The sequence below is a fragment of the Balearica regulorum genome, chromosome 24 (assembly GCF_011004875.1).
Source record: "Balearica regulorum gibbericeps isolate bBalReg1 chromosome 24, bBalReg1.pri, whole genome shotgun sequence".
Classification (NCBI taxonomy): Eukaryota; Metazoa; Chordata; class Aves; order Gruiformes; family Gruidae; genus Balearica; species Balearica regulorum.
Window position 1 is genome coordinate 5,391,134 of NC_046207.1, and position 22,731 is coordinate 5,413,864.

Here is a 22,731-nt window from a genome sequence, read left to right on the forward strand (position 1 = left end):
ATAAAAAATTCTGATGAAAATCTAGCCTAAGTGGGAATGGAGTGCTTCATAAACTGTGTCTAAGTCTGGCCTAGTGAACGCAAACAGAGCAATTTCTTACCCCTTAACTTTTCAAGTGTCACTAGTGATCTAAATACAAAATTCTGAAACGGATGGCTATGAAGCACCTTAACCATAAATAGGACTAAGATAAAATCTCAGTATCATGAAGGAAATCATCTCAGTGAGAATGAAGACAGACACCCAGCGAAACTCCCATTTATCCCACACACCCTCAAGCCTGCAAGCCACATCCAGCGGCAGCCTTTCGCAGCATGCTTCCAAGATCATCAGGCTTTTTCGGACTTCTCCTGGGAAGAGGTTCTGTGTTCGTACAAGTCTCCAGCTGACAACCCGACAAAATTGCTGTTTTCATCCAGCTATACCATGCGTCCCTCTTGCTTTCTGCTTCACTACTGATGCTCTCAGGGTTTCCCTCTGCAAGCTGCAGCACCCACTTCTTGAAAATTAGCTCCCTTCTCCAATGGGGCAATGCTGCTTGAAGACTTCACCTTCTTTGGGGACCTTCTCCCTCCAATTGCCCAAGAATGGTCTTTCTGAGTCCCAAAGGAAGCGTTTCTGACCCCAAAAGTGCTCTTAGCCACCAGGCAGGTGGGTTTAAAGCAACAGAGGCTGGTAAAGAGAGTGGTAAGAAGCAAGGCTACGCATCTCAGATGAGAGTACAGGAGTCTCCTAGGAAAGAACAAATTACATCTTCCTTATTCCACCTTCAAATGCGAACTGGCGGTTGGAATGGAATCCCAGTCACTCGAGACATTTGAAACTAGGTTGGACAAAGCATCTGAAAATATCCTGCTGGAAGCAATCCTGTGATGTTCCCTGGGGGATGGACCAGACACGACCCGCAGTAGGTTCTCTCCGTCTCTCTAATGTCTATTATTCCACATCAGCCAGGAAAACGAACGCAATTGTAGAGTTAAACTGAAAGAGCTGACTGCAAGATGAGCCAAGGCATACACATAAGAAAATAGAAACTACATGAAAGCAATGACAGAGGAGCCTGCCTTGGGTCCATCTTTAGCAGTGGGCTTAGGGCCAAAAGCAAGCACTCAGCTGGAGCCAGCGCGAGCTTCTGTGCCCACTGCTTCAGAAGGGAAGAAAACAAGGAAGAAAATAAGGAAAATGCAGGACAGAAGTCAGGCAGAGCTGAAAATACGATTTGTAAATGTTCTTAACTACCTTAGTAGAGTCCTCATTTCCAATCAGATGGTTTTGTTTACATTTGGAATTTCTTACTGGAAAACTAGGATTTCTAACCCTTGTCACAGAAACGGTACTGGTGTTTTTAAGAATCAGCCCAAATGCGTAGCTATAACGCAAGCTTAAAAAAAAATACAGAGTTCTTTATTTAACTGTACAATCATTTCAAAAGGTAACTTTGGTTTTGTGGATATTTGAGCAGTACAAAGAGACACCAAACCCAGCGTGTGACTGCATGGAATGAGAATAGATGACCCAGATGATCCCCTACAGTGGTTTGTTTCTATTTAAGAAATAAAAGCCTACCAAAACACCACACTACTGCTAGGTTTAGGAGCGGGCTTTAAAAAGAGGGTTGAAGAACATCCACTACATGCTGCTACACTCCTTATGAATTATTATATCCTGAAGGACCCTCAGAAGCCCTAAACGGACGGTTGCGTTTTCCAAACGCACAAGCGGTGCCCTCTCTGAGACTTTTCTAAGATCTCCCAACTCTACCGAAGCAACGCTACGTGCCCGCTTCCCCGCCACCGCAGCAAACGGCAAACGCATCCAGTCTCCGTACCTGCGCGGGCCTAGAAACGTGCACCCTAAAAGAATAAAAGCATTGCACATATGAAACTGGTCTTGCCAGCAAACAAAAGCGTTCATATCAGTCTTGGGAGTGGGTGCAAGGATGCCGATGCCCTTTATCTCCCTCCAAAAAAAGAATGCGATGAAGACACCCATTCTCTAGCATGATTTGATAAATAAAGGGAAGAACGGAAGACTTACACCAGCAAACTTAAAACAGAAAGAAGTGTCCTTCCAGAGAGACCCTCGTCCTGTCGGGTCGCTCAGGGGCACCCTGGAGAGGCTGCCTGATGACGGGAGACACCCGAGAATCGGCTCTGAATGAAGAGAAATCCCTCGCCAGCTTCGCTTCCTCCTTTCAACTCCCCTTCAGGCACCTAGTTGTACGCGACTTCTTACCAAAGACGTGAGCGTGGATACACCAAACGTACGAAAAGCAAAAGCAAGCCCAACCTACAGACCCAGAGACCTGCGCCTGACAGGCGGGCAGAGGCAGAGCAGGACGCATTCGCAGCTGGAGACGGGAGCGTGCACCGACACACCGAGGGAGAGATTGTACAGGAAGAGGCTGGAGATGCGCTGGTAGATGGAGAGGATAATAATAGATGGAAAAACAGACGTGCCAGATGAGACCAGAAACCTTCGTGTTATTCAAAACAAACCAAGCAGGATAATCACTATGCCTTTCTGCTGGATTTGAACAAAAGTAAATACATATTTTTTTAAAATTTTTTTTTTGTTTTGTTTGGAGACCTGAGGACAAACTTTCCAACCCGATACCGTGCGTCAGGGGCGTGCTCCAAGTCATTTAAAATGCAAATAGCCCGTGTCTCTGCCAGGAGAAGGGCTGCCTTCCTCCCTCCCTCCCTCGGAGGGGGCAGCTCCGGGCCCCGCGGCCCCCCCCCGGGGGGTTACCCGGGGCCATGTGCGGCAGCGGGCCCAGGCCACGGCACCGGACCCCCGGGGGCGGCTGCGGCCCTTCCCGGTCCGGCGCTGCCCCCCCTCCCGGCCCGGGGCTCGGCAGCCCGCCCTTCCCGGGGCACCGGGGCGGGGGGGGGGGGGGGGGGGGGGAACGGGACACGACCAGGCTCCGCCACCCCGGGCAACTCCCCCGCTCCCGCCGCGGAAGGAAGGAAGCGGCCGGCGGTCCCTGCCGGCTCCCGGTAACGAGCACCCCGGAGTCCCGGGAGGTGCGTGCCCCCCCCGCCCCGAGCCGCAGCTGATGGCCAACTCCGCTCCCCCCCGCCCTCGGCACACCGCGCTCCCCCCCCCCCGCCGCTCCGGCTCCTCCGCCGAGCCAGGCCAGCGGCGACACCGTTATTTTGAACAATAGGGATAAAACAAAGCCCCCCCCCCGCCCCGCCGCCCCCGCACCACCACCACCACCACCACCACCCCCCCCGGCCTCCCCGGGGCTCCCGGCGGGGGGAGGCGGCGGCGCCCCGGCCCCGCGCTGCCCCCGGTGCTGGCGGCGGGGGACCGGGCCGGTGGCTTACCTTGGTGCACCGCCACATTGCAGCCGTGCCCGTCGCAGTACACCAGCGGGTTCTCCGCCCAGCCCCGCTCATCAGAACAGACACAGCAGCCTCCCACCATCTCCTTCATACTTCCATGAGGGTTTCCTTCCCCCCCCGCCTCCCTCTACGCACACACTCCTCCCTCCTCCTCCTCCTCCTCCTCCTCCTCCTCCTCCTCTCCTCCTCCGCGCTCCCCCCTCCCCGCTCGCAGCCTGCCTTTCACACGGCCGCCCCGTGAGGGGCGCGGGGTGTCCGACCCCCCGTGGCGGCGGCGCGGCGGCGCGGAGCCGGGCGGTGCTCGGGGGGGGACCCGGGGGCGGTGCGCCCCCGCCCCGCGCCCGCCCGCGCCCCGCACGCTCGCCCCGCGCCCATGCACACGCACACGCACACACACACGCGCGCACACACACGCACACACACGCACAAGCCCCCCCCCCCCCCGCCTATACAATCATGGCTGCGCCGCCCGCATGCTCCTGTAAAATTTGAGGTTCAGGGATCGCAGGCTGGCTGGGTCGGGTGCATTTCTCTGCGTGCCTCTGGGCGTGTGAGATTAATTTATTTTTTTACCCCCTTCCTCCGGCTGCTTTATGTCGCTTCTTTCTTTATGGTTTTGTTCTTGTCCGTCCCCGTTCCCGTCCCCCCTCCCCTCCCGAGCAAACCGAGCAGGAATCCGAGTGTGCACCCGTGTGTGCAAACCGCTGGATGCGTGCCCGAGCCAGTCAACATGGATCGCTCCGGAGTGATGAGTTGGGACCGTTCCGCAAATCCCATTATCTCTGCAATTCCTCTCTGACAGATCGGGGCTCCGCGAGCGCCACCGCCTGTCCTGCTCTCGGAGGCTCCTTCTGGAGGAGTTTTTAACCCCTTGGCACCTGTTTTGTTATCTTTGCACGGAAGGAGAAAAATGCCCCCTTGGAGGTTTATACACAGCAGGACGAGCGTCAGAAATCAGCTGGAAAACGGTAAAAAGAAGGAATCCTAGAAGCTAGTGAGTAACGCTGTATGGGATTGCACCTGCAGGTCCCGTAAGTCCACACGGTATCAGGAAACCTCTGGTGTATGGTGAGAAACAGCCCTTGCCTTGGACGCATCACCCGGAACGGTCAAGGCGAAATGAGGAAAACCCAAGCACAGAGCACAAAAATAATTAAATCTTAGAAAGGTGGCCTAGGAGGAACGCAAAGAATTCGTGTAACGTGTTCCTACAGCTCCAGCTGTACCTGAAATCGTCTGCCTGAGGACACAGAGCAGCTCGGAGGGAACAGAGCCCAGGTCTCATGATCTCTCGTGTAGGTCCTTACCCAGCCACCACGCTGTCCTCATGGGAAAAGGGAAGTGCCTGGTGCCAGACTGGGCAAAGAAACAGTAAACAATCTTTTGCCTGCATTGATAAAGAAAAAGATGTCCTCTTACGTCGTCATACTGTTATGGAAGAGCTTTTTGTAGGGCTGATGGAGGAACAGCGACTTCAGTAAAAAGGTGCATATAAAGCTGCCTCATTTGCATTACTACTTTTCAGTTCTGTTCCTGTAAATCCTTGATGTTTTAAAAAAGAAGTGCTGTAAATTAGATTGAAAGGCGAGAGTACTGTATCTTGGGAAATGTATGGGGTTCATGGAATCACTGAGCCACCCGAAATCTTTTTTCCCCTATTCTTTGTGGGTTGTGAGCGCTGAAGAGAGATGGACACGGTAGTGAAGGAAACATCAAGGAAAAAAAACCCAAAACTGTTCTCTCTGCTTCCAGGAGTAGGCACTTAAAACTGCGTTTGGATGCTGTGAGTAGCCAGGAGGTTGTATCTTTACTCGAAAATCAGTCTTCAAAGCCACCAGTGTTTCTGCAGAAAGATGCCCTCCCTGGAACACAACCTCAGCAGTTCTGTTCTCCTGCCTGCAAGCGCATCGCTGCAGTGACTCCACGGGAACTATTCCTGATTTACAGCAGCTTAAATAAGACCGGAAACAGTGCCAATGTCTCTTAGACTGGCGGCCCTCTTCTTGCTCAAAGTGCTTCTCTTGCGACAGGTAGTCTTTGAAAGGTCGGCATAGCCCATCGTGTAGTTTCTTTTAAAAAAATCTTCTCATCAGAGAGCAGAGAGGAAACCCTTTCCAACAGCCCTAATAATCACCACTTTAGCATCCTTTATATTGCACCTGTTCAAGCGTTACATCAAGGGGCTGGAAGGCAGACGGCTCCCTGAGAAGCTGCCTGCTGGGTTGCTGTCTTCCTTTTATTACATTCCTTTGAGAGTCACAGGGGCAGACAATACGTTCACCACATTGCTGGAAATTCACTCAGCCTTAGCTCACTTTTCTGGGAGGGTTTCCCCTCCTCTCCCCCTCTTTTTTTTTTCTTTTTTTTTTCTTTTTTTCTTTTATCTATTGTGTTATGAACTTGTTTAAAAGAAAAGGGGGAAAATCTGGCTGGTTGCCTTTGTAACCTGAAGGAGATCCTTGCGGTTTAAGATTGTCTTAGACTACAGGACAAAATGCTAAACATCCGCCATCCCCTGACGGTCTTGGTTCCAGTTGGCCATGCTAGCAGACACTTGGACTTGAACTGCAAATTTGCCTTTAGGGGATTAAGTTCCAATTTACATAACTAATCCCTGTGGTGAGGAAAGGCTAGGCCAGAGAGGAAAGGGCACGACGGTTTCTTGAGAAAAATTTCGGGGAAAGTTACAACTGTGAAAACTGAGACATGGAGATATTTAATTTATATTGTTCATTTGTTATTTTATCGGTCGATGTTTTTAAAATGTGGCCATATGTAGGAGGCAGGCAAAATTCAAGTGATATGTACTGACTCATGGGAACCACCATCCTTGTGTGTCTCAGTCATAACCGGAGACCTAAGTTACAGAAGTTGTTACTAAACTTAGTTGTTTGCTACTATATCCAGAAAATTGTGGATAAGGGAACTGGCTTCTGCACAGGCTCATACATCATGAACAGAGCTGTTAGCCTTATCTCTGTCGGCAGAGTCCTTGTTACAGATGATCTTTCATTTTCAGGGGGATTCTTTGCGTTAAATACTTCATTAGTATTTAAAAATAACATGAACTTAGTTAGCATCTAAGTGCCTGACATAGAAATTCTTGAGATATAATAAATAAATTACTCTTACTGGGGCGTAAGGCCATATCGTTGCATTTTCCAGATTATTCGTACTTCAGCTATTTTATCTATAAAATGCATACATCCTATGTTAAAGAAAAGGAAAAAAAAAAAAGGGAAGAAAATGTATCTTTCTTATGATAACTCCGCGTGCTCTTAGGAAATTTAAAGACTGATCTATATTAGAGAAACGCTCATGGCCCAGCTTACACAAAGGGTCGATGCAAGGAAACCCTGGGATGTACATACTTAATGGCTTGCGGTGATAGATTGCCTCTCTGCGCAGTATCCCAGCCTTTTCCAACAGCTTCTCCTGGGAATGAAGACTCTTCCTTCCTTCATTTATGGGGAAGCTGTCACTTGATGTTATCATGAGTAAGGACCGTAATTTATCTGGGTCCAAGGAGGGCTAAAATTTGCCTTTTTGTGGACAGGCAAGTCTCTGCCCCTGTTTGCTCTATCAGATTTTCTCTTATTCCTCTTGGGCAGGTTGGAGGAAGAGGGAATTGTGCAGATAAGAGTAGTAATCCTCACTAGGCAGCCAAATTTCTTTGAGTCGCTAGCAAGAACCACTACTTTAAAGTATAAATCTCTCAGTTGGAACTGTGGGATCAGTTCACCAGATAACAGCAGCGAAGTCTTATCCTCTGTTAGCAGCAGCCACCAGGGAGAACGTGACATAATCGGAGAACTCTCCAAGCCATATCTCTTTTAGAAAGTTTTTTTCTCATTTCTACCAAACTTTTCATCCTTCTCACCGACGCATATACGTGGAGCTCCTTCATCTCTCTGTAAACACTTGCTAGCACAGCGAGAAGACTACGCACACCATTTGTACACATTAGTTAAACAAAATAATTTAGTTTGGCTTTCTTTAAAGTTTTGTCCCTGATGTTTTTCTCTGTATCCTTTGTTTTAGGTACCGTAGTGTCTCAAAACATGGGGAAAGATTATGATAGTTATCAAATTTCAAGGCCAACGAGTGTCCCTCCTTGAAGAGGTAAATAATCTATGGCAGAGAATTCCTCGGCAGGTTTGGAAAGATGGGCTCCAGCTCTGCCACCGACCCATTGCAAGACTTTAGGCAAAGTATTTTGCTTTTCCCTTCTTCTCTGTTTGGGTTATTAGACCCTCGAAGAGGGAATAGCATTTTATCACACCTTTTGCACTATTCTGGGATCAGTAGGATCTTGATGGTACTCACAGTGTCTGCATGTTCCACCACCACAATTAATAGTAATTGTAATAGGAACAAAGATGAGAATGATGGTAATGATAGTGACAAGTCATCAGATGGGATTCAGTGGTATACACAAATTTATTTTTTGCCTCTCCCACATATAATGCCGCTGAACGGATGGTTCTGGAGTTCTGCTACCTTTGCGGTGGGTTTATAAAGGATATAAACCTTTTCCCTTGCTCTCCACCAAAACCTGATTTTATTACCTAGCAACAAAAGGTCCACATTTGCTGGTAGGGACAAGGGGTCAAAATCTGATATTTCTCTACACTGTAGACGGGGGAGATGTCTGCCAATCCAATGAAATCTCAATTGCAATCAGTCAGCAATCAGTGTACGTTTTCCTACAGTATCCAGGGCCTCTTAACTCTCTTTTCCCGTCGTCGGACAAGGAAAAATCCCACTGAGGTCTGCAAAGGTTTCTCGTACCCTGCAGGGCTAAAAGCTGCGACCTGCAAAGGCAAAGTCTCGGTTTAAACAGGAGCTTCAGCTGCCTCTGCACCGTGTCGGTCCCAAGGGAGAGAGAGCGAGACCTTTGCCCCTGCTCTTCATCAACCACACCTACCAAAACCCCCCCACACGTTTTTCATCTCTTTTCTGCCCTGCTGCTATCCTCACACAAAGCATTTCATTGAGGCATCTTTTCTTAAGAAACGACTCCGTTTAGTGAAGATATTTGTGACAGAAAAAGAAACAATCAGCTTTCAGAACGAATTGTTGAATTCGGTGCTTACAGTTTCTTAGCTGGGTTAAGTCGTGCTTGCTCCGTTCTTGCGTTTCTAATGTACGAACGCCCACGGAAAGATCCAGAGGGTAAGGAAAGCCAAGGGCGAAGGCACGCACTCCCAGCTTTGCTTCGTCAGTGACTTTCTGGCCTTGGACAAGTCACTTCCTCCCTTTGTGCCTCATTTTCCCTCTTTGTCTGACCGATTCCCTACTGCAGAGCCCTTTTGGGTTGTTTGTCTGAAAAAGCACTATATAAGTGCAAGTTATTATTCATTAAACAATGTCATTAAAGACTTTGAAAGGAAACAATGATGTCATTAACAACTTTGAAAGGAAACAGTGCCATTAATGACTTATAAAGGAAAAAAGTAGCGATTGAAATATCTGCTATGCCCGTCTTTTTTTTTTTTTTTTTCCTCTAGCAGCTTAAATCAAACGAGACAGTGGATCATATTTGTCTTCATGGTTTTGATACATTCAAAACAGTAAAATTGATTAATATAGTAGGTCATTGTACAGGAAGATGACAAATTTGCTTTTGATATTAAATTACTCCTTTATGAGTGGAAATATTTTGAAGGGATTGTTAGAATCGTGCTCTCTTCACCTTAAAAGCCAAAACTCCCACACTTTTGTGACATACCCATATTTATGACCGCTTTCCAGCCCACTTACCTTACTGTCCTCTCCCACTGGGGTGACGAGGATTCCTATGGGTCATGTATTTAAAGCGGTTTAGCTGTTTATTCACTTCTTCCTACAAAAGAGAGAATGTGCAGTTGAGGAACATCTCTAAAACAAGTCCAGTTTAACAGACCTAATAGGATAGTCATAAAATCACGTAAACATTGCTTTGGAATGAACTTCAAGAGAATAATTAGGCTAATTCCCTATGGGGAGGCAGAACCAAGGACTTATTAGTGTCATATTGTTTTTATTAATATTATTATTATTTACGTTAGGGAGTGAAAGTACGCAACAATTACTAGGGAAATAAGTGATGTGGTCTATGTCAAGAAACCAAGAGCATTTTTAAGGAGCCTGTACTTAGGCTTTCAAGTTCATTCTTCGGAACCTAAACAAAGGCTTTATAGATGGCTTTAAAACCAAAACAAGCTTTGGAGCTGCTCTCGGTGTGCCCAAAGGTCTGCTGATGCACGCGGAGCAGGACGAAGGCTTTGGAGAGCATTTAAACTCTCCCGGGGTGCTTTGGCGCGGCAGATTGTTAGGTGCTTCATAGATTCAGGCCCCGAGTCTTCGGCTGAGGTCCTGATGTGAAAGGGGGGATTAATAATCACAAGCAGATCTTTTTTTAGTGGGACTTAGACACCTGTTTCCCTTTGTGCCTTGGGACTTTTTCCTCACATTCCTGTGTTTTTAGCGCCTTTAAAAAATACTTGGCAGTAATTGAAGCTTTGCCTATACCCACCAGTTGCTCTCATTTAATTGGTTTACAAACCAGTTTAATTAAACGCTCTGTGTTGACATCCTTGCATTGGTTTAGAGCATTGCATCAGCTTAGCTTGCAATTGTATGTTCGGTTCTTGGCTACGCTATCGGAAACTGCCTTTAAGACAGGAAACTTGAGGTAAAAGCCTGAAGGTAACAGCCCTGCAGTGACTGCACAAAACCAAGTCGCTGTTCCAGGATGAAGCTATCTTCCCAGGGCTGAAAATAGCCCGGGCTGGGCAGGCCCCATGGCACGGCAAGGCGTGGGGCAGGGGGTGGGGAAAGGCCGTCATCCTTCACCGCCCTGCCAAGCCAACAACGGTCCAGGGTGCTAAACCTGCACAGGGTTGGGCTTCCTCCTCCCTTCCTCCCAAATTACCTATATATATATATATACTTTTTAATATATATTTAATGACTTCTCAAGCTGGTTTCCAGTATGCAAAAGAATCCATCCCAGAGCTCTGCAGAAAAAGTCATGCACGGAGCTGCACAAGCCCTGCTGCTGCTGCACACCTTTCACCACATAGCACCCAGGGCTGGGGAGGGGTGTCAGCTCTCACCCAGATCCCTCCCGTTCCTTAAGATTACTGAAAAAAAAAAAATTAAAAAAAAATCTTTATCGACAGCCCAGGGGGTGTGCTGGGTGCTGCAGACCCAGGAGGGGGCTGCCGGGACCCCCGGTGCAGATGCGGGGACTTGGTGGCGGAGCTGCCCGGTGTCCGGTACCCGGCTCCAGCGAGCCAGCCCGGACCGTGCCCGGGTCTGCGGGGCTGGGAACCGCCGGGGCTGAGAAAGCGCCGTGAATATTGACAGGAAACGATCGGCGGCTTTTTTGGTTGCGAGCTGCAGCGCTGAGGTTCAGGCAACGACATCCTGCCTCCGCGCAGCGCCGGGGCCGCGGACGCGCAGGCTGTGGGGGCGGTGCCGTGCTCCCGGGGGTCGGGCAGGAAGCGGGGGGGCCGCAGGGGGGCCCCGAGAGCAGCCCGGGGCAGGGACCGGGCGGCCCTGAGCACAGGCGGCCCTGTGCCCCCCCTCGCCCACCCTACAGGCAGCAAAGGCGATGCACCTCCCTGGAGGATGTCTGTCCCTGCATCCCTCCCTGCATCCCTGGTTGCATCCCTGCATCCCTCCTTCCATCCCTGCATCCCTCCATCCCTCCCTGCATCCTTCCCTCCATCCCTTCCTCCATCCCTGCATCCCTTCCTCCATCCCTCCCTGCATCCCCCATCCCTCCATCCCTCCCTGCATCCCCCCATCCCTGCATCCCTTCCTCCATCCCTGCATCCCTCCCTCCATCCCTCCCTCCCTCCATCTCTCCCTCCCGCTACCCACATCTACCCGGCACCTCTCCATACTCAACACTACAAACGCTCCAACGCCCTTTGAGCCCCCCCCCTGCCCCCAAAGCCCCACAGGGCTGGTGGGATTGGGAGCAGCGGGTGCCCGGTGTGGGGCAGGGGGCCTGCAGGCCTGGGGGGGGCTGGGGCAGCAGCAGGCTGCACTTCACGTGTTTATCATCCGGTGAGTGGCTCTGGTTCTCAGTAAGAGCTCCAAGGACAGAAAAGACAACATAATCAGACCTTCAGTCCTTTGTCACTACTCTTGGGAGATTTGCATGGACCGTTCTGAGGTGCCTGTTTAGTATAAACGTCCTAATTATTTGCCAGAGGAAACAACTGTTTCCTTTACTAATAATTTCAGTGATTTATCATGGATTCTGCCAGTCTGCCTTGCTGTTAGGATTGTCCTTTTAATCATGCGTGTATCTAGTGACTTACAGAATGGGTTAGATGTCCTTCCACACCCAATTACTCATCAGAAATTTTTGAGGCCGTAACCTGTTACTCAGTCACTGGTGAGTCATAGCTTGTCGCTTGGAAAATAAAAGATGGCCAAATTCTGACATCCTTGAGGTTTACCCCCAAAATAGTGTGTAAAGTCACCGTCACCACTTCTGTGCAATGCTTCCCAACGAGAGATAAGGCATCAAAATTAGGCTGATGGTTTCAGCCTAATTCATGAGTAATATTTGGAATAAATCAGTTTAGCCATGATTCATACCTATCTATCTTGATGCCCAAGTGGTTTTGCACTCAACTCGAGAGACCCAGCAATGGCAATAATTTCTAAAAGCGTCAAAAATCAGTGCACAAAGCTCTCTGAGGGCAAGGCCGTGGCAGGCTGCTTTGGAACAAGCCTGTAGATGGCTGGCGTGATGCTGACTGGACTATGCTGAGGAATTTCACTGGTGCAAAAGCTATTCAGGTGCACTAAGTCCAGCTTTAATTAAGATTCACATTAGTTTAATTCAATCTGGTTATTTGCTAAATTAAAATAATCTATCATAAGTGCAGTATAAAGTAGTAATGGGTCTACATGGGAGGTTTGCACAAACATAGCAGTATATTTAAAGTAATTTCCTAATATAGACAAACCTACTATGTTCTCTTTCTTTCTTTCACTCTGTTTTGGCTCGTCGATGATTACAAAAATAGTGAGAAGACCTTAAATTGAAAATGAGACTCATTTTACAGAACTGTGTCACTTAAGGAGGCAGAAAGAGTTGGGTTAATGGGATTTTCTAAGTGTCAGCTCCGACGTGACACGTTTTAGTGGCGCTTTTCCGTACAGACCCCTTCCTGCAGGGGAATTGTTATCTCGAGGTGGGTGCATTTTCCCTTGCAATGGCTTTAACCACATCTACCCAACCCAGCGGGTGTGTTTCCAGGTCCCTGCCCTGAATTTTGCTACCCACTTCACTCAAATAATCTCCCAACGATCTCTGTAAAGTCAGGCTGCTTGCTGTGTGCCCTGGCATGCAGGAGACAGTAACATATCTCTGCCTAAAGTGGGCTGGGAAAGGGGATTTTCCCTTCGCTGCTGCTCTCTCCCTTGCGAGGAGTTTCTGTTTCTGCCGGGCAAACCGGCAGCTTTGCTCTGAAGCCCGTGGAGGAGAAGAAACCCCACCCGGGGGCGGGGAGGGGGGGGTCTGTACCAGCCCCACGGGGTCCCAAGGCGCTGAGGAGGCCGGGACGTGATGCTCGGGGGCCGGGGGGCCGGGGGGGCTGAGCAGATGCCCCGGAGGTCGGGGTGGGGGTGGGGGGGGGTGTCACGGCGTTACCGGGTGGGTGCAAACAGCAGCACCGGGCCGGGACTGGCCCGGCGGGCCCGGGGAGCCGCCGGCTGCTCGTGGGAAGGCAGCCGGGGACCTCTGCTGGGCAAAGCCTAAAAATGCCCTTTTTTCCCCCCCCCCTAAACGCGTGCCCTGAGTCCAGGCTGGCCGTGGGAGACCTCCGGGGGGCGCCAGCATCTCGCCTTTCCCCACCGGGCCGAGCCCCCCCACCCCCCACCCCCCCCCCCCACCCCCGGCAGCTCCGGGGGGGCGCTGAGCCCGGGGCCGGGCGAACCCCAGCCCCCCCAAACCCGCATCCTCCGGCCGCGCCCCCGGGGCAGCGGGCAGGGACGGGGACTACCCCCGGGGCAGGCTCTGAGCGGACAGGGCGAGGAGGTGGGGGCTCATGGCTGGGGGCCGCTGTAGGGGAAGTGCCGACTTTTCCGGGGAGGGTGAAACCTTTCAGAAATGGGAATGACCGCAAGAGCCTGAACTCGACTATTTCTCCCGCCAATCCATCCATCCATCCATCCATCCATCCATCCATCCATCCATCCATCCTCCGCTCGGGTCCCCTGTCCGTCCGATGCAGTCCCTGCCCTCCCCTGCCCCATCCCGGTCTCTCTCCATCCCGGCAGCCGAAGCTGAGCGGAGCTTCTCCCGGGAGCGGTCGGGTTTAGCAGAGAAAAACCGCGCTGGGACCTCGCTCTTCCCCAGGAGGAGACTTGGGGCTGAGGCTCCCTGGGATGCGAGTCCCTCCAGACCAGAGCCCCCGGGAAGAAGGGTGCAAGTGGGTGTCCGGGCTCCGGTGCGGGCACGGCCGCATCTCCCGGGGTGTGCGGCTCTCGGAGCCCGGCAGCGGCGTGGAAACAAACCGGTGGCACCGCAACCCCAAAGCAAACACGGCCCCTCCCGGAGCGGGGGCACAGACCCTCCCCGGGGAAGGGACGGCCCAGAGGCTCCTCTAATTTATTCATTTTTTTTTTTTTCAAAGTGCATCGCCGGAGGCAAAGGGGAAAGTTACCGGCGAGGCTGAGCTCGGGAGCCGGTGCCGAGAGGTGCGGGCGTGGGAAGGGGCTGGGGGGGGTGATGTGTGGCCCGGGGGAAGGGGAGATGGCAGCGGAGGGCGGCAGAGGGGCGCTGGGATGAAGGGATGGAGCCGGAGGAGGATGGCGGCTGCCGCTGTCACCGCTTTTTCATGCCCAGCTCCGGCAGCGGGGAGGGCAGGAGGGGGCAGCGGCACCGGCACCCTCCTGCCGGGGTATTTAGAGCAACCTGGGGGGGGAGGCGACACGTGTTTTTATGGGTCCCTTCTCACAAGCACCACAGAGAAAATTCAGTGGAAGGAGGAGGAATAGCCGGGGCGAGCAGAGCCGGATCCCGGGACGCCCCGGCTACAGCAGCACCGGGTACCCCAGGCTGAAGCCGAGCACACACACACACACACACACACACCCCGCCTTGCAGCCGCCTCCCGCTCTCGGCCCCCGCCGCTGCCCCGCTCATCCCGCGCAGCTCGGGAGCGATCGCCGCTCACCCCGGCCGGGCACCGCTCCGGGGGATCCGGTGCCGCCGCCTGCCCCCGGTGCCCGGGGTCCCCCCCCCCGAGTCTCGGTGTCCGCTCCCTCGGGGACATTGATTTTGAGATGATAGCTAACTTGGAAGCGGCCCCGAAGCCGCTCCCCAAAGGCATCTCTTCGTCTCATCTCTATTTGGGGGGCGAGAGAACCCCCCACCCCCACCCCGAGGCACAGGCGGCTGCAGGAGCTGGGGGGGGACGGGGACACGGACACGGGACACACAGCTCTGTGTGACAGGCTCTCCCGGAGTGGGACACTTCTGCCACGCGTTTCCTAAAAAGTGGAGCTGAAATGTCCATTTTGGAGTGAAACGCAAATATTTTATATTTTATTGTTTCCCAGCTCGGTGCTTTCCTCTCCGTTTAGGTCTCAGCGTCTCGGAAACCGAGAGCCATTTGGCAGCTGGGAGATACCACCGTGTTAAAAAAAATAATAATAAAATCAATTAAAGACAAACAGATGCAACCTCCTCCCCTACACACGGGGTAATGTGCGGAAAGTACTCGAGAACAATTCTCAACCTTTCAATAACTTTTTTTTTCATCCCAAATCCCAGGGTTTAAGGCAACTCAATAGCAGGTAGAGCAGCTCCTGCCCGGGTCGCGCTGGGTATGGAGACCCCACACCTCTGCGTGTCCGTGGGTGCACAGACCCGTGCACTGCCACGCACCGCAGCGTGCAAGGACACGCAGCCACTTCGGTCCAGGGCTCCTTGTGCCCCATGAGCGTTTGGCGTCACCGTGTCCTCCCGTACACCAGGTTTTGTACAAATCTCTCCCATAACCCAAGATTTAAATCAAAATTCAGGCTATTTAAACACACACACACACACACTCCCTATCCCCCAGCTCTGCTATTTCTTGCCTTTAGGTGCACGGGCCCCGCGATTAGGAATTGCAAGAGCTTTTTCTCTTTGGATCCGCAGAGATCTGGTGGGTTATCCCCTGCATCCCCCGTCGAAAAGGTGTTTGAGATGTGCCCGCACACGAACATTTTCTGTCGTGCAGCAGAACAAACATCTCGGCCGGGTCGAGCCCAAACCCTGGCGAAACCCTGGGGAGCTGCCCGTACGGCGAGAGATTTTATTATTATTGTTGCTGTTGCCAGAAACCAGCAAACTTTACAATCCAGATGTTTTGAGAGTGTCAGAACAACTTGCTGCTGCTGCTGCTGTTGGTTTTTATGGCGAAATCAAAAGCAATCGCCGTGGTTTATAATCTGAGAGCATCCAGCCTCGCAAAGAATGCAGGTTGCTCCTTGCTTTATACCTATCTAACCCAGATGCTCCGGGTATCTCCCACTGTTGACAGCCGTTTTCTTCAAAGGCTTGTCTTCAGCGATCCATCAATTAGGATAAAAAATGAGCTCTCATTCTCCTGCATTTGTTTTGGGAAGAGGGAAATTATTTAAACAACTGTATCTCCATTAAACGAGGGAGTGAGGGTGGGGAGCGGATCCCCTTACTTTCTGAAATGGAGCGAAATGCTGTTTCACAAAACAAACGCTTTCTGGGCCACATACCACCTCTCACAAATAATTATTAGCTCGCCCACAAACCCTGTACAGTAGCCAAGCAGAGGAGCTGCATTTCAGGGGTAGGAGGAGATGTCTTTCCTCTTCATTTCCTCACTTAGTGGGTAAAAAAGACAAAGGGTGAATATTGATGCTGATATCCACCCTAACCTTTTTTTATTTCATTCATCCCCGCTGATTACACTTTTGAAGGCCTTGCTTCCTCTCATTGTACGAGCACCAGGTCTCAGCACAAAATGAGGGTACAGCTTCCCACTTCAGCGGGACGCAGACACCCCCCACGCAGGGATGCTCGCAGGGAGGGAAGGGAAAATAGCCGGGGTGCGAGTGGGCCTTTCCACGGGGATCCTCTATTTTCCTCCCTAAAGGAGGTTGCCATTTCAAACTTGAGCAAATTCGGTAACTTTTTGAAATCGAGCAATACTTACTGAACATCACCCAGGCAGCCAGGAAACTCAGCAGAGCGAGTGTCAGCCTTCCTCCTTTTATTGTCACCAATTAGGCATGTGTTGGTATTAAAAGGGCTCCAAGGCTTCCAGCATTCCCCATCCAGAAGGTAGCTTCGATCCTTTAGGACGTGTCCCTTTAACCAGCCCCTTTGCCTTTTTTATTTACAATAAACACATTTTTGTTAATGAAACCCTCGCCCACTTTGCAATCTCTCCCTCCCCTCCCCAAACCCCATAAAGCTCCAACTTTGCATATCTGAGCCCTGTTCTGTTGGGCTGGGTCCTTCGGGGGTCCCAGGGTCAGGCTGGGGGCAGCAGGGTCATTGTATAGCCATCATGGGTCAATAAGCAACTGGTCAGGCTCTCAATCCACATCAGGCCTTGAAGAGGACTGGGAAATGGGAGAATCCATTCATAATAATAATAAACTTGTCAATCAATAACAGGCAGGAGAAATACTTTGTAAAAGGTAAAAAAAAAAAAAAAAAAAAAAAGTTTTTTTTTCCCCCTTTTAAAGTTTGACAACATGAAACTTTACACAGTTTAAAAATGCTCCGAGGGTATTTGTCTGTCGCGAAGGAATTTTTGATCGTAATTGCTTTAAATAGAACACTTAAAATTTAAGGACTAAGTGTTGTAGGTATGAGTGCGATTTAAATAAGAATTGATAAATGTTTCCCAAAGAATATAAAATGCTCTTTGAGGGAAAAGGCAATATCCAAGATCATTCTCTATCTTATAAAAAGACTGAAAGATTGTGGCTTTCTTGCATCGCTTTTAATTTCTACTGATACCAGCACTTATTAAACGGCAAGGAAGAGTTTTGGTTTAAGCTTATCTTAGCAACAAAAATATTTTCCAGCATTCTTTTAATTCTAAACTGAACTAGCGAACAAAATCCTGCGTTAGTAGTAAATCAATGGGTTAGACATAATAAGAGACTTTCCCTGGTTTAGCTGGGTTAGATTTAAAGGGGAAAAAAATCCCAAGAATTAAGATTTCTTCAGATGAAATTTGTTAAAAGGAAAGTGTTCTGGCCTTATCATTTACTAATCTGCAAAATTTTTTTTTATTAGTAGTTGTTCCCGTATAAAAAGAGTAAGAGCCTGGATTAAGCAAGAAGAGGGAAAACAACCAAATCACAATGTAATATGGGAAACATCAAAAGGCGACAGAAGAATAATGTCAATTCTCTGCTGGCTTTAAGATTGCGGCATGAAATCTTCCATCTACAAACTCGTTTCTTCTCTTTCTTAGAAATCTGTTGGTTTTTTTGGGGGGGGGGGGTTGTTTTAAAGACATACACTTCTCTCAATCGTCACAAACCCAATCTTTTAAATAATAGGCTCGTTGAAGACAGGAGGAAAATGGAGGTTCTCCCCTTCCAGCCTCACATCTCATCCCTCGAAGTTGCCGGGTTCCCCAGGACCCTCCTCCGAGCCTCTTCGCAAGGTTTTCTCCAGGAGAAGAAACCTTCTTGGAAGTATTTTAGCTGTATTTACTTAGGAAAACAAACAAACTTTTTTTTTTTTTTTCAAGCGGCAGTGTTTATTACTGTATAATTTCCTTCAGCTGCTCTCTAGAAAATGTGGTTTCTTTGTTAGAGGATGGTGAAAGGCTGTTTATTAAGAAAGATAGAAATACAGCAGAAAGTTTGAACGAGCGACCTTGGGATGTTTGAAGTCAGTGGAAGGATGGGCGAGTTTTTAATTCCCTGAACTGGGACCCTCCTCCCACGCCAGTAAAACCACGCAAAAGAGCTCCGGAGCAAACGACTCAGCTGATTAAAAAATAACGACTCGTTCCTCCATCCTTTCGGGATCTGCTCCCCGGGACCTGCCCCGGCTTTGCCTTAAATCTCTCGGTTTTACTCCGAGCAAGGCTCGAAACCTTTTAAACGCGGTCTGAGCGGCACCATTTGGTCTGATGCAATCTATTGCTCTTCCTAGGCCTCTCCCGTAGTTTAAACCCTGCAATTTTCATCAGATTGCACATTTTCGATTCTTTATTGTTTGCTATTTTGTGTTGGGTTTTTTTTTTTTTGTGGTTTGTTTTTGTTTTGTTTTTGTGTTTGGTTTTTTTTTTTTTAAATCCCCGTGTTTTTTTACGGGGAGGAAAAGGGAACAACAGCAGCAGCAGCAGGGATAGCCCCAGCCTGCAGCCCTGTAAGCCGAGCTTATTTTCAAACTAAACCCACTTTTTTCTCTCTTTGTATTTTGAAACAAAAGAGAGGGGAGCGGGATTTGCATCTTTATAAATTGTCACTAAATACTGCTTTTGTTTGCACTGGGGTAGTACCTAAAGAAAAAAAAAAATATCTGAAAAGAACCAAACATCTACTAATAACAGCCCCTGCATCAGCAGCCCAGATTTACTGCAAATTCTCCCAGCCCGGTGCACGCAGATACACGGCCCTGCACAGCTCCACACTCCACCGTTCTCCTCAGCCACCGGTTTTCTAGAAGCATGTTAGAAATATGAAAATTAATTGCGAGATAAAGTCAAATATTATTTTAGGAATAGTAGGATTTATTAAAATATTATTGATTAGCAATGCAGTGTGCTCCATGTTTAGATTGAGAACGCAGAGACAATTTTTGGTTGCATTGAATATTATTCACAAACTGCTCGTGGAGAAGAAAGGAGGGAAATCCTGAAAAATGAGAGAGAAATCTTGAAAAATAAGAAAGAACTCCTGAAAGATAACCCTATCCCGTGTGAACCAGAGAGAATCGCTCTGCGTTTGAGTGCATCTGAGAGCTTTTTAGCAAGCCCTGGCTGCTGGCAGCATAAGGTGGATCCTGGAGCAGGGAGAGCAGTTATGAACCTACCCACCACCCCAAAGGGAAGGAGGCTTTTTTGGTTTTTTGCCCCCCCCCTTTTTTTTTTTTCCTCCCCCGGGGTTGGCCCTGGCCTGTCCATCTGTCTGTCCTGCAGACCGGCCTGGTGGGGCTTGGGTCTGCTTCTTCAGCTCCCTCCTGTAGCCTGTAAAATGTACCAGGGATGTTTAAAAAGCCAATGCACCAAGTGATTTGTAGAAATATTTTCATCCCAGACAGCTTAAGTGCCTGTCAGGAGTAACAACTGCCTCTGATCAAAATATTAGGGGTTTTAACCAGTGCCTGGTGCTGGGCTGCTTTCAGCTCCCTCAGACGCAGTGGGCTGCCTGCAGATCTTTTACAAACTGTTTGAAATTTAAAAAAATAATCAGAATTTCAATATTTTCCTTGAAAACACTCCTCATATCTGAGCCAAAAGCCTTTTCCACCAACACCCCCCCCCCCCCCAGAGAGCTGGACTCTCTCAGTGGGAGCACTAGGCCCACCCTGCCCCAGCAAGCAGCGGGAAGGTGGGAACGCGCGGCCTCTCCACGTAGGTTTCTGGATGGGAACCGCCGTGGGAGCATTTGCTGAGGGGTGTCTGCTCTGCACAGGGGCACGGCCAGGCCGTCCCTGCTCTAGGGATCGCTGCACGGAGGGATCTTGGCATCATTTTGGCCACCTCATTTTCTAGGATTTGCTTGTGGCAAGAAAAGAAAGTAAATAAAATGATTTATTGCAATTGAAATAATTCAGTTGGGCCAATATTAATTTCTAATCAGTTTTTTCGTGGTAAATCTGATGTAGCCTCCCTAAGTGCCAACCGCTCTGTGAATTCCTCCCTGCTCACTCCCTGCCCTCGCCCCAGCTCCCACCCGCAGCATCTCTCCTGTTTTCCTGCTGGCACCTGCTTTTTTTTTTTTTTTCTTTTTGCACCTATCTCCCCCCTCGCCTGCTCTTTGCCAGGGATGCTCAACTTGGGAGGGCCACAAGTGAGATTTGAGCTATCAGAGCAAAAACCAAACCCACCCACCCACCCGCGATGAGAGACCTCACATACACCATGCACAACCCACACAGAGGAGCCCCAGTCCCTAAAACTTCTTCTAAACAGCGTAACTCAAATTTATTTGGGGTTTTCAGTTTTGGGTTGTTTGGGTTTTTTTTAATTTTTATTTCTATTTTCCTCACTTAAGCTTTGATGTCCTTGCACCGGATCAAACAGAAAATGAGGCACCGAAAAACCAACATGGAAATCCCACGGGAAGCCGGAGCCTGCGGGATCTGCGCTGCTGCGCGGCCGCGGGAGATGTTTGCAGCGGCTCCTGCTCTGTCTCTGCCCGAGAGCCCCGGGAGGAAGGTGCGGAGCCGACCCTGACCCGCGCAGGACGGATCCCCCGTCCCACCCGGACCCCACGGACACGCGTGGATCCCCCTCCTCCTCCAGCGCAGCGCCTCGCCTGCACCCGTGGGCGCCCCGCCGTGTGCGTGTGCACTTCCGTGTCAGGCAAAACCGCACCTTATCTAAACCTGAACCCACTGGGGGAAGTGCGTGGGGATGAGTTTACCGGAGTAAACTAACCTGAGGACACCCCCCCCCCCCCTTTTATTTCGCTCCCCCCCTTCCTCCGCCGCTCCAGCGAGGGGAGAGGGGTCCTGCGCCTCCAGGATCCCCTGGAAATGGGAATAACCTCATACCCTGATAACTTTTATTGCTTCCTGCGGAAACAACCAGCCCTGACAGGTACGAGGGAGAAATCTCCCGGGGATGCCTCACGGGTGAGGATTACCGCGGGGACCCCCGGGTTATTGACCCCTCTTCCCGGGGGGGGGGATTGGACACCCCCCCACACACACACACCCCCCCGGGAGCAGTAGCTGGGCTGGGATACAAATATACAAATAATACACAAATACACAGGCACACAGCTGTAGACACTGCCAGGTCTCCTGGCTGCGCCCATTTTCCCAAGCAGCATCGCTGGGGATCGGTGCACCCCCCCCCCCCCCCCCCCCCCCCCCCCAGCACGGCCCCAGCCCTCGCGTGGGACCCACGGAGCAGCCCGTTCCGTGGCCATTTCCATATCAAGGCCTGCAGCCACCCTAACGCTAAAGAAGTGTAAAAGCCACCGTACACCTCGTAACGACCAGCTCGTCTATACGTTGCTAAACCGGGGTGAAGGTGCCAGAGCGAGGGACGGGACACCCGGGACCCTGCGTGCAGTGGGGGACCCGCGGCGTTAGCACCGAGGGCGCCTGGAGCAGGAACACGGAGCACTTACGGTGCTGCTAAACCGCCTTTGCTTATGAACCACCACCCCGGCCGCGAGTATCCTGCCCACCACTATATATATGTATATATATATATACACACACACACATTTGCAAAGTCTCTGTATGTCCCACTTCGAGCTGTCTGCGTCCCTATAGAGAAGTCAACGCACACCCCCCCCCCCCCCGCACATATTCCATATTGAACTTTATCCATAGCCAAAATATTGTCTATCTGTGTCCCTGTTGACAGAGGTTTACTGGGAAATGACGTATCCATACATTCGCCTGTGCGCGGCTTCTGAGCCCCGTTTCCTCCTGGCTGGCGATCAGGGGGCTCCGGGTCCTCTCTACAGCCCCACAAGCGATCGGGAACAGTTTATTCCGCTGCTCGGACTTGTATTTTCTTTAGCAGACCCCCCGATAAACCCCGCGGCTGCATCAGCCACATCGGACAGGGATATTCTCTGCCAGCTCCTTCCCTCCACCCCACGCTCCCCTCCTCCAGTCTGGCACGGAGCAAAGCTCAGCCTATAGGTAAAATGGCTCTGGCTTTATGTGGAAAGAAAAATACCCTGGATCTCCCTTATATTTGCGAGGGGAAACTCCGGGCTGGCTGCTACCAGGACTTTTTGTGGTCCCTCGCAGCGAACCACGCCGACAACCACTGCAACGAGCTGCAGTATCCCCTAACCGGCCACTTTCCGTCCATCGCGATGCAAACTCTTCCCCCTCCCCTCTACCCAAACAAAGAGGAATTTGGTGTTTGTGTTGGCCGGCAGACCTTTACTCACAGGAAACTCTTGCCTGTGGAAAACGAGGGTGAAATGTGGTGGTTTAACGCAGCCAGATTTGGAAAACGGGGTATTTTCTTTCCGCAGCAAGGCCAAGCGTTTGCGGGGGTGTGCGCCCATGGGTGCTGGGGAGGGGGGAAAACCCTGGCAGTGATTCCTCCCCCGGCAGACTCGGGATTGGCATCGGGACGCTCCCCTCCCGTCAGCCGGCGAGAAGGTAAAAAGCAAATCAGGTGATCTCCGCTCCCGAATTAAAGTCGATGTTGGAGTTATTTTAAATTTT

General features: G+C 50.5%; 1 protein-coding gene across 4 annotated transcripts in view; it reads right to left on the reverse strand.

Annotated features, from left to right (window-relative positions):
* MLLT6 (MLLT6, PHD finger containing) overlaps positions 1-3,463 on the reverse strand; it is a 46,414-nt gene extending 42,951 nt beyond the window's left edge. For 3 of the 4 annotated variants that reach the window (XM_075774936.1, XM_075774937.1, XM_075774935.1), the window contains exon 1: positions 3,333-3,463. In XM_075774936.1, the coding sequence (XP_075631051.1) occupies positions 3,333-3,441 (109 nt within the window). In that variant the 5' untranslated portion in view covers positions 3,442-3,463. Of the gene's footprint in view, positions 1-272; positions 2,970-3,332 lie in introns of those variants that run through there. The other variant, XM_075774938.1, reaches the window with a different exon arrangement.
* Between the last annotated feature and the right edge of the window lie 19,268 nt (positions 3,464-22,731).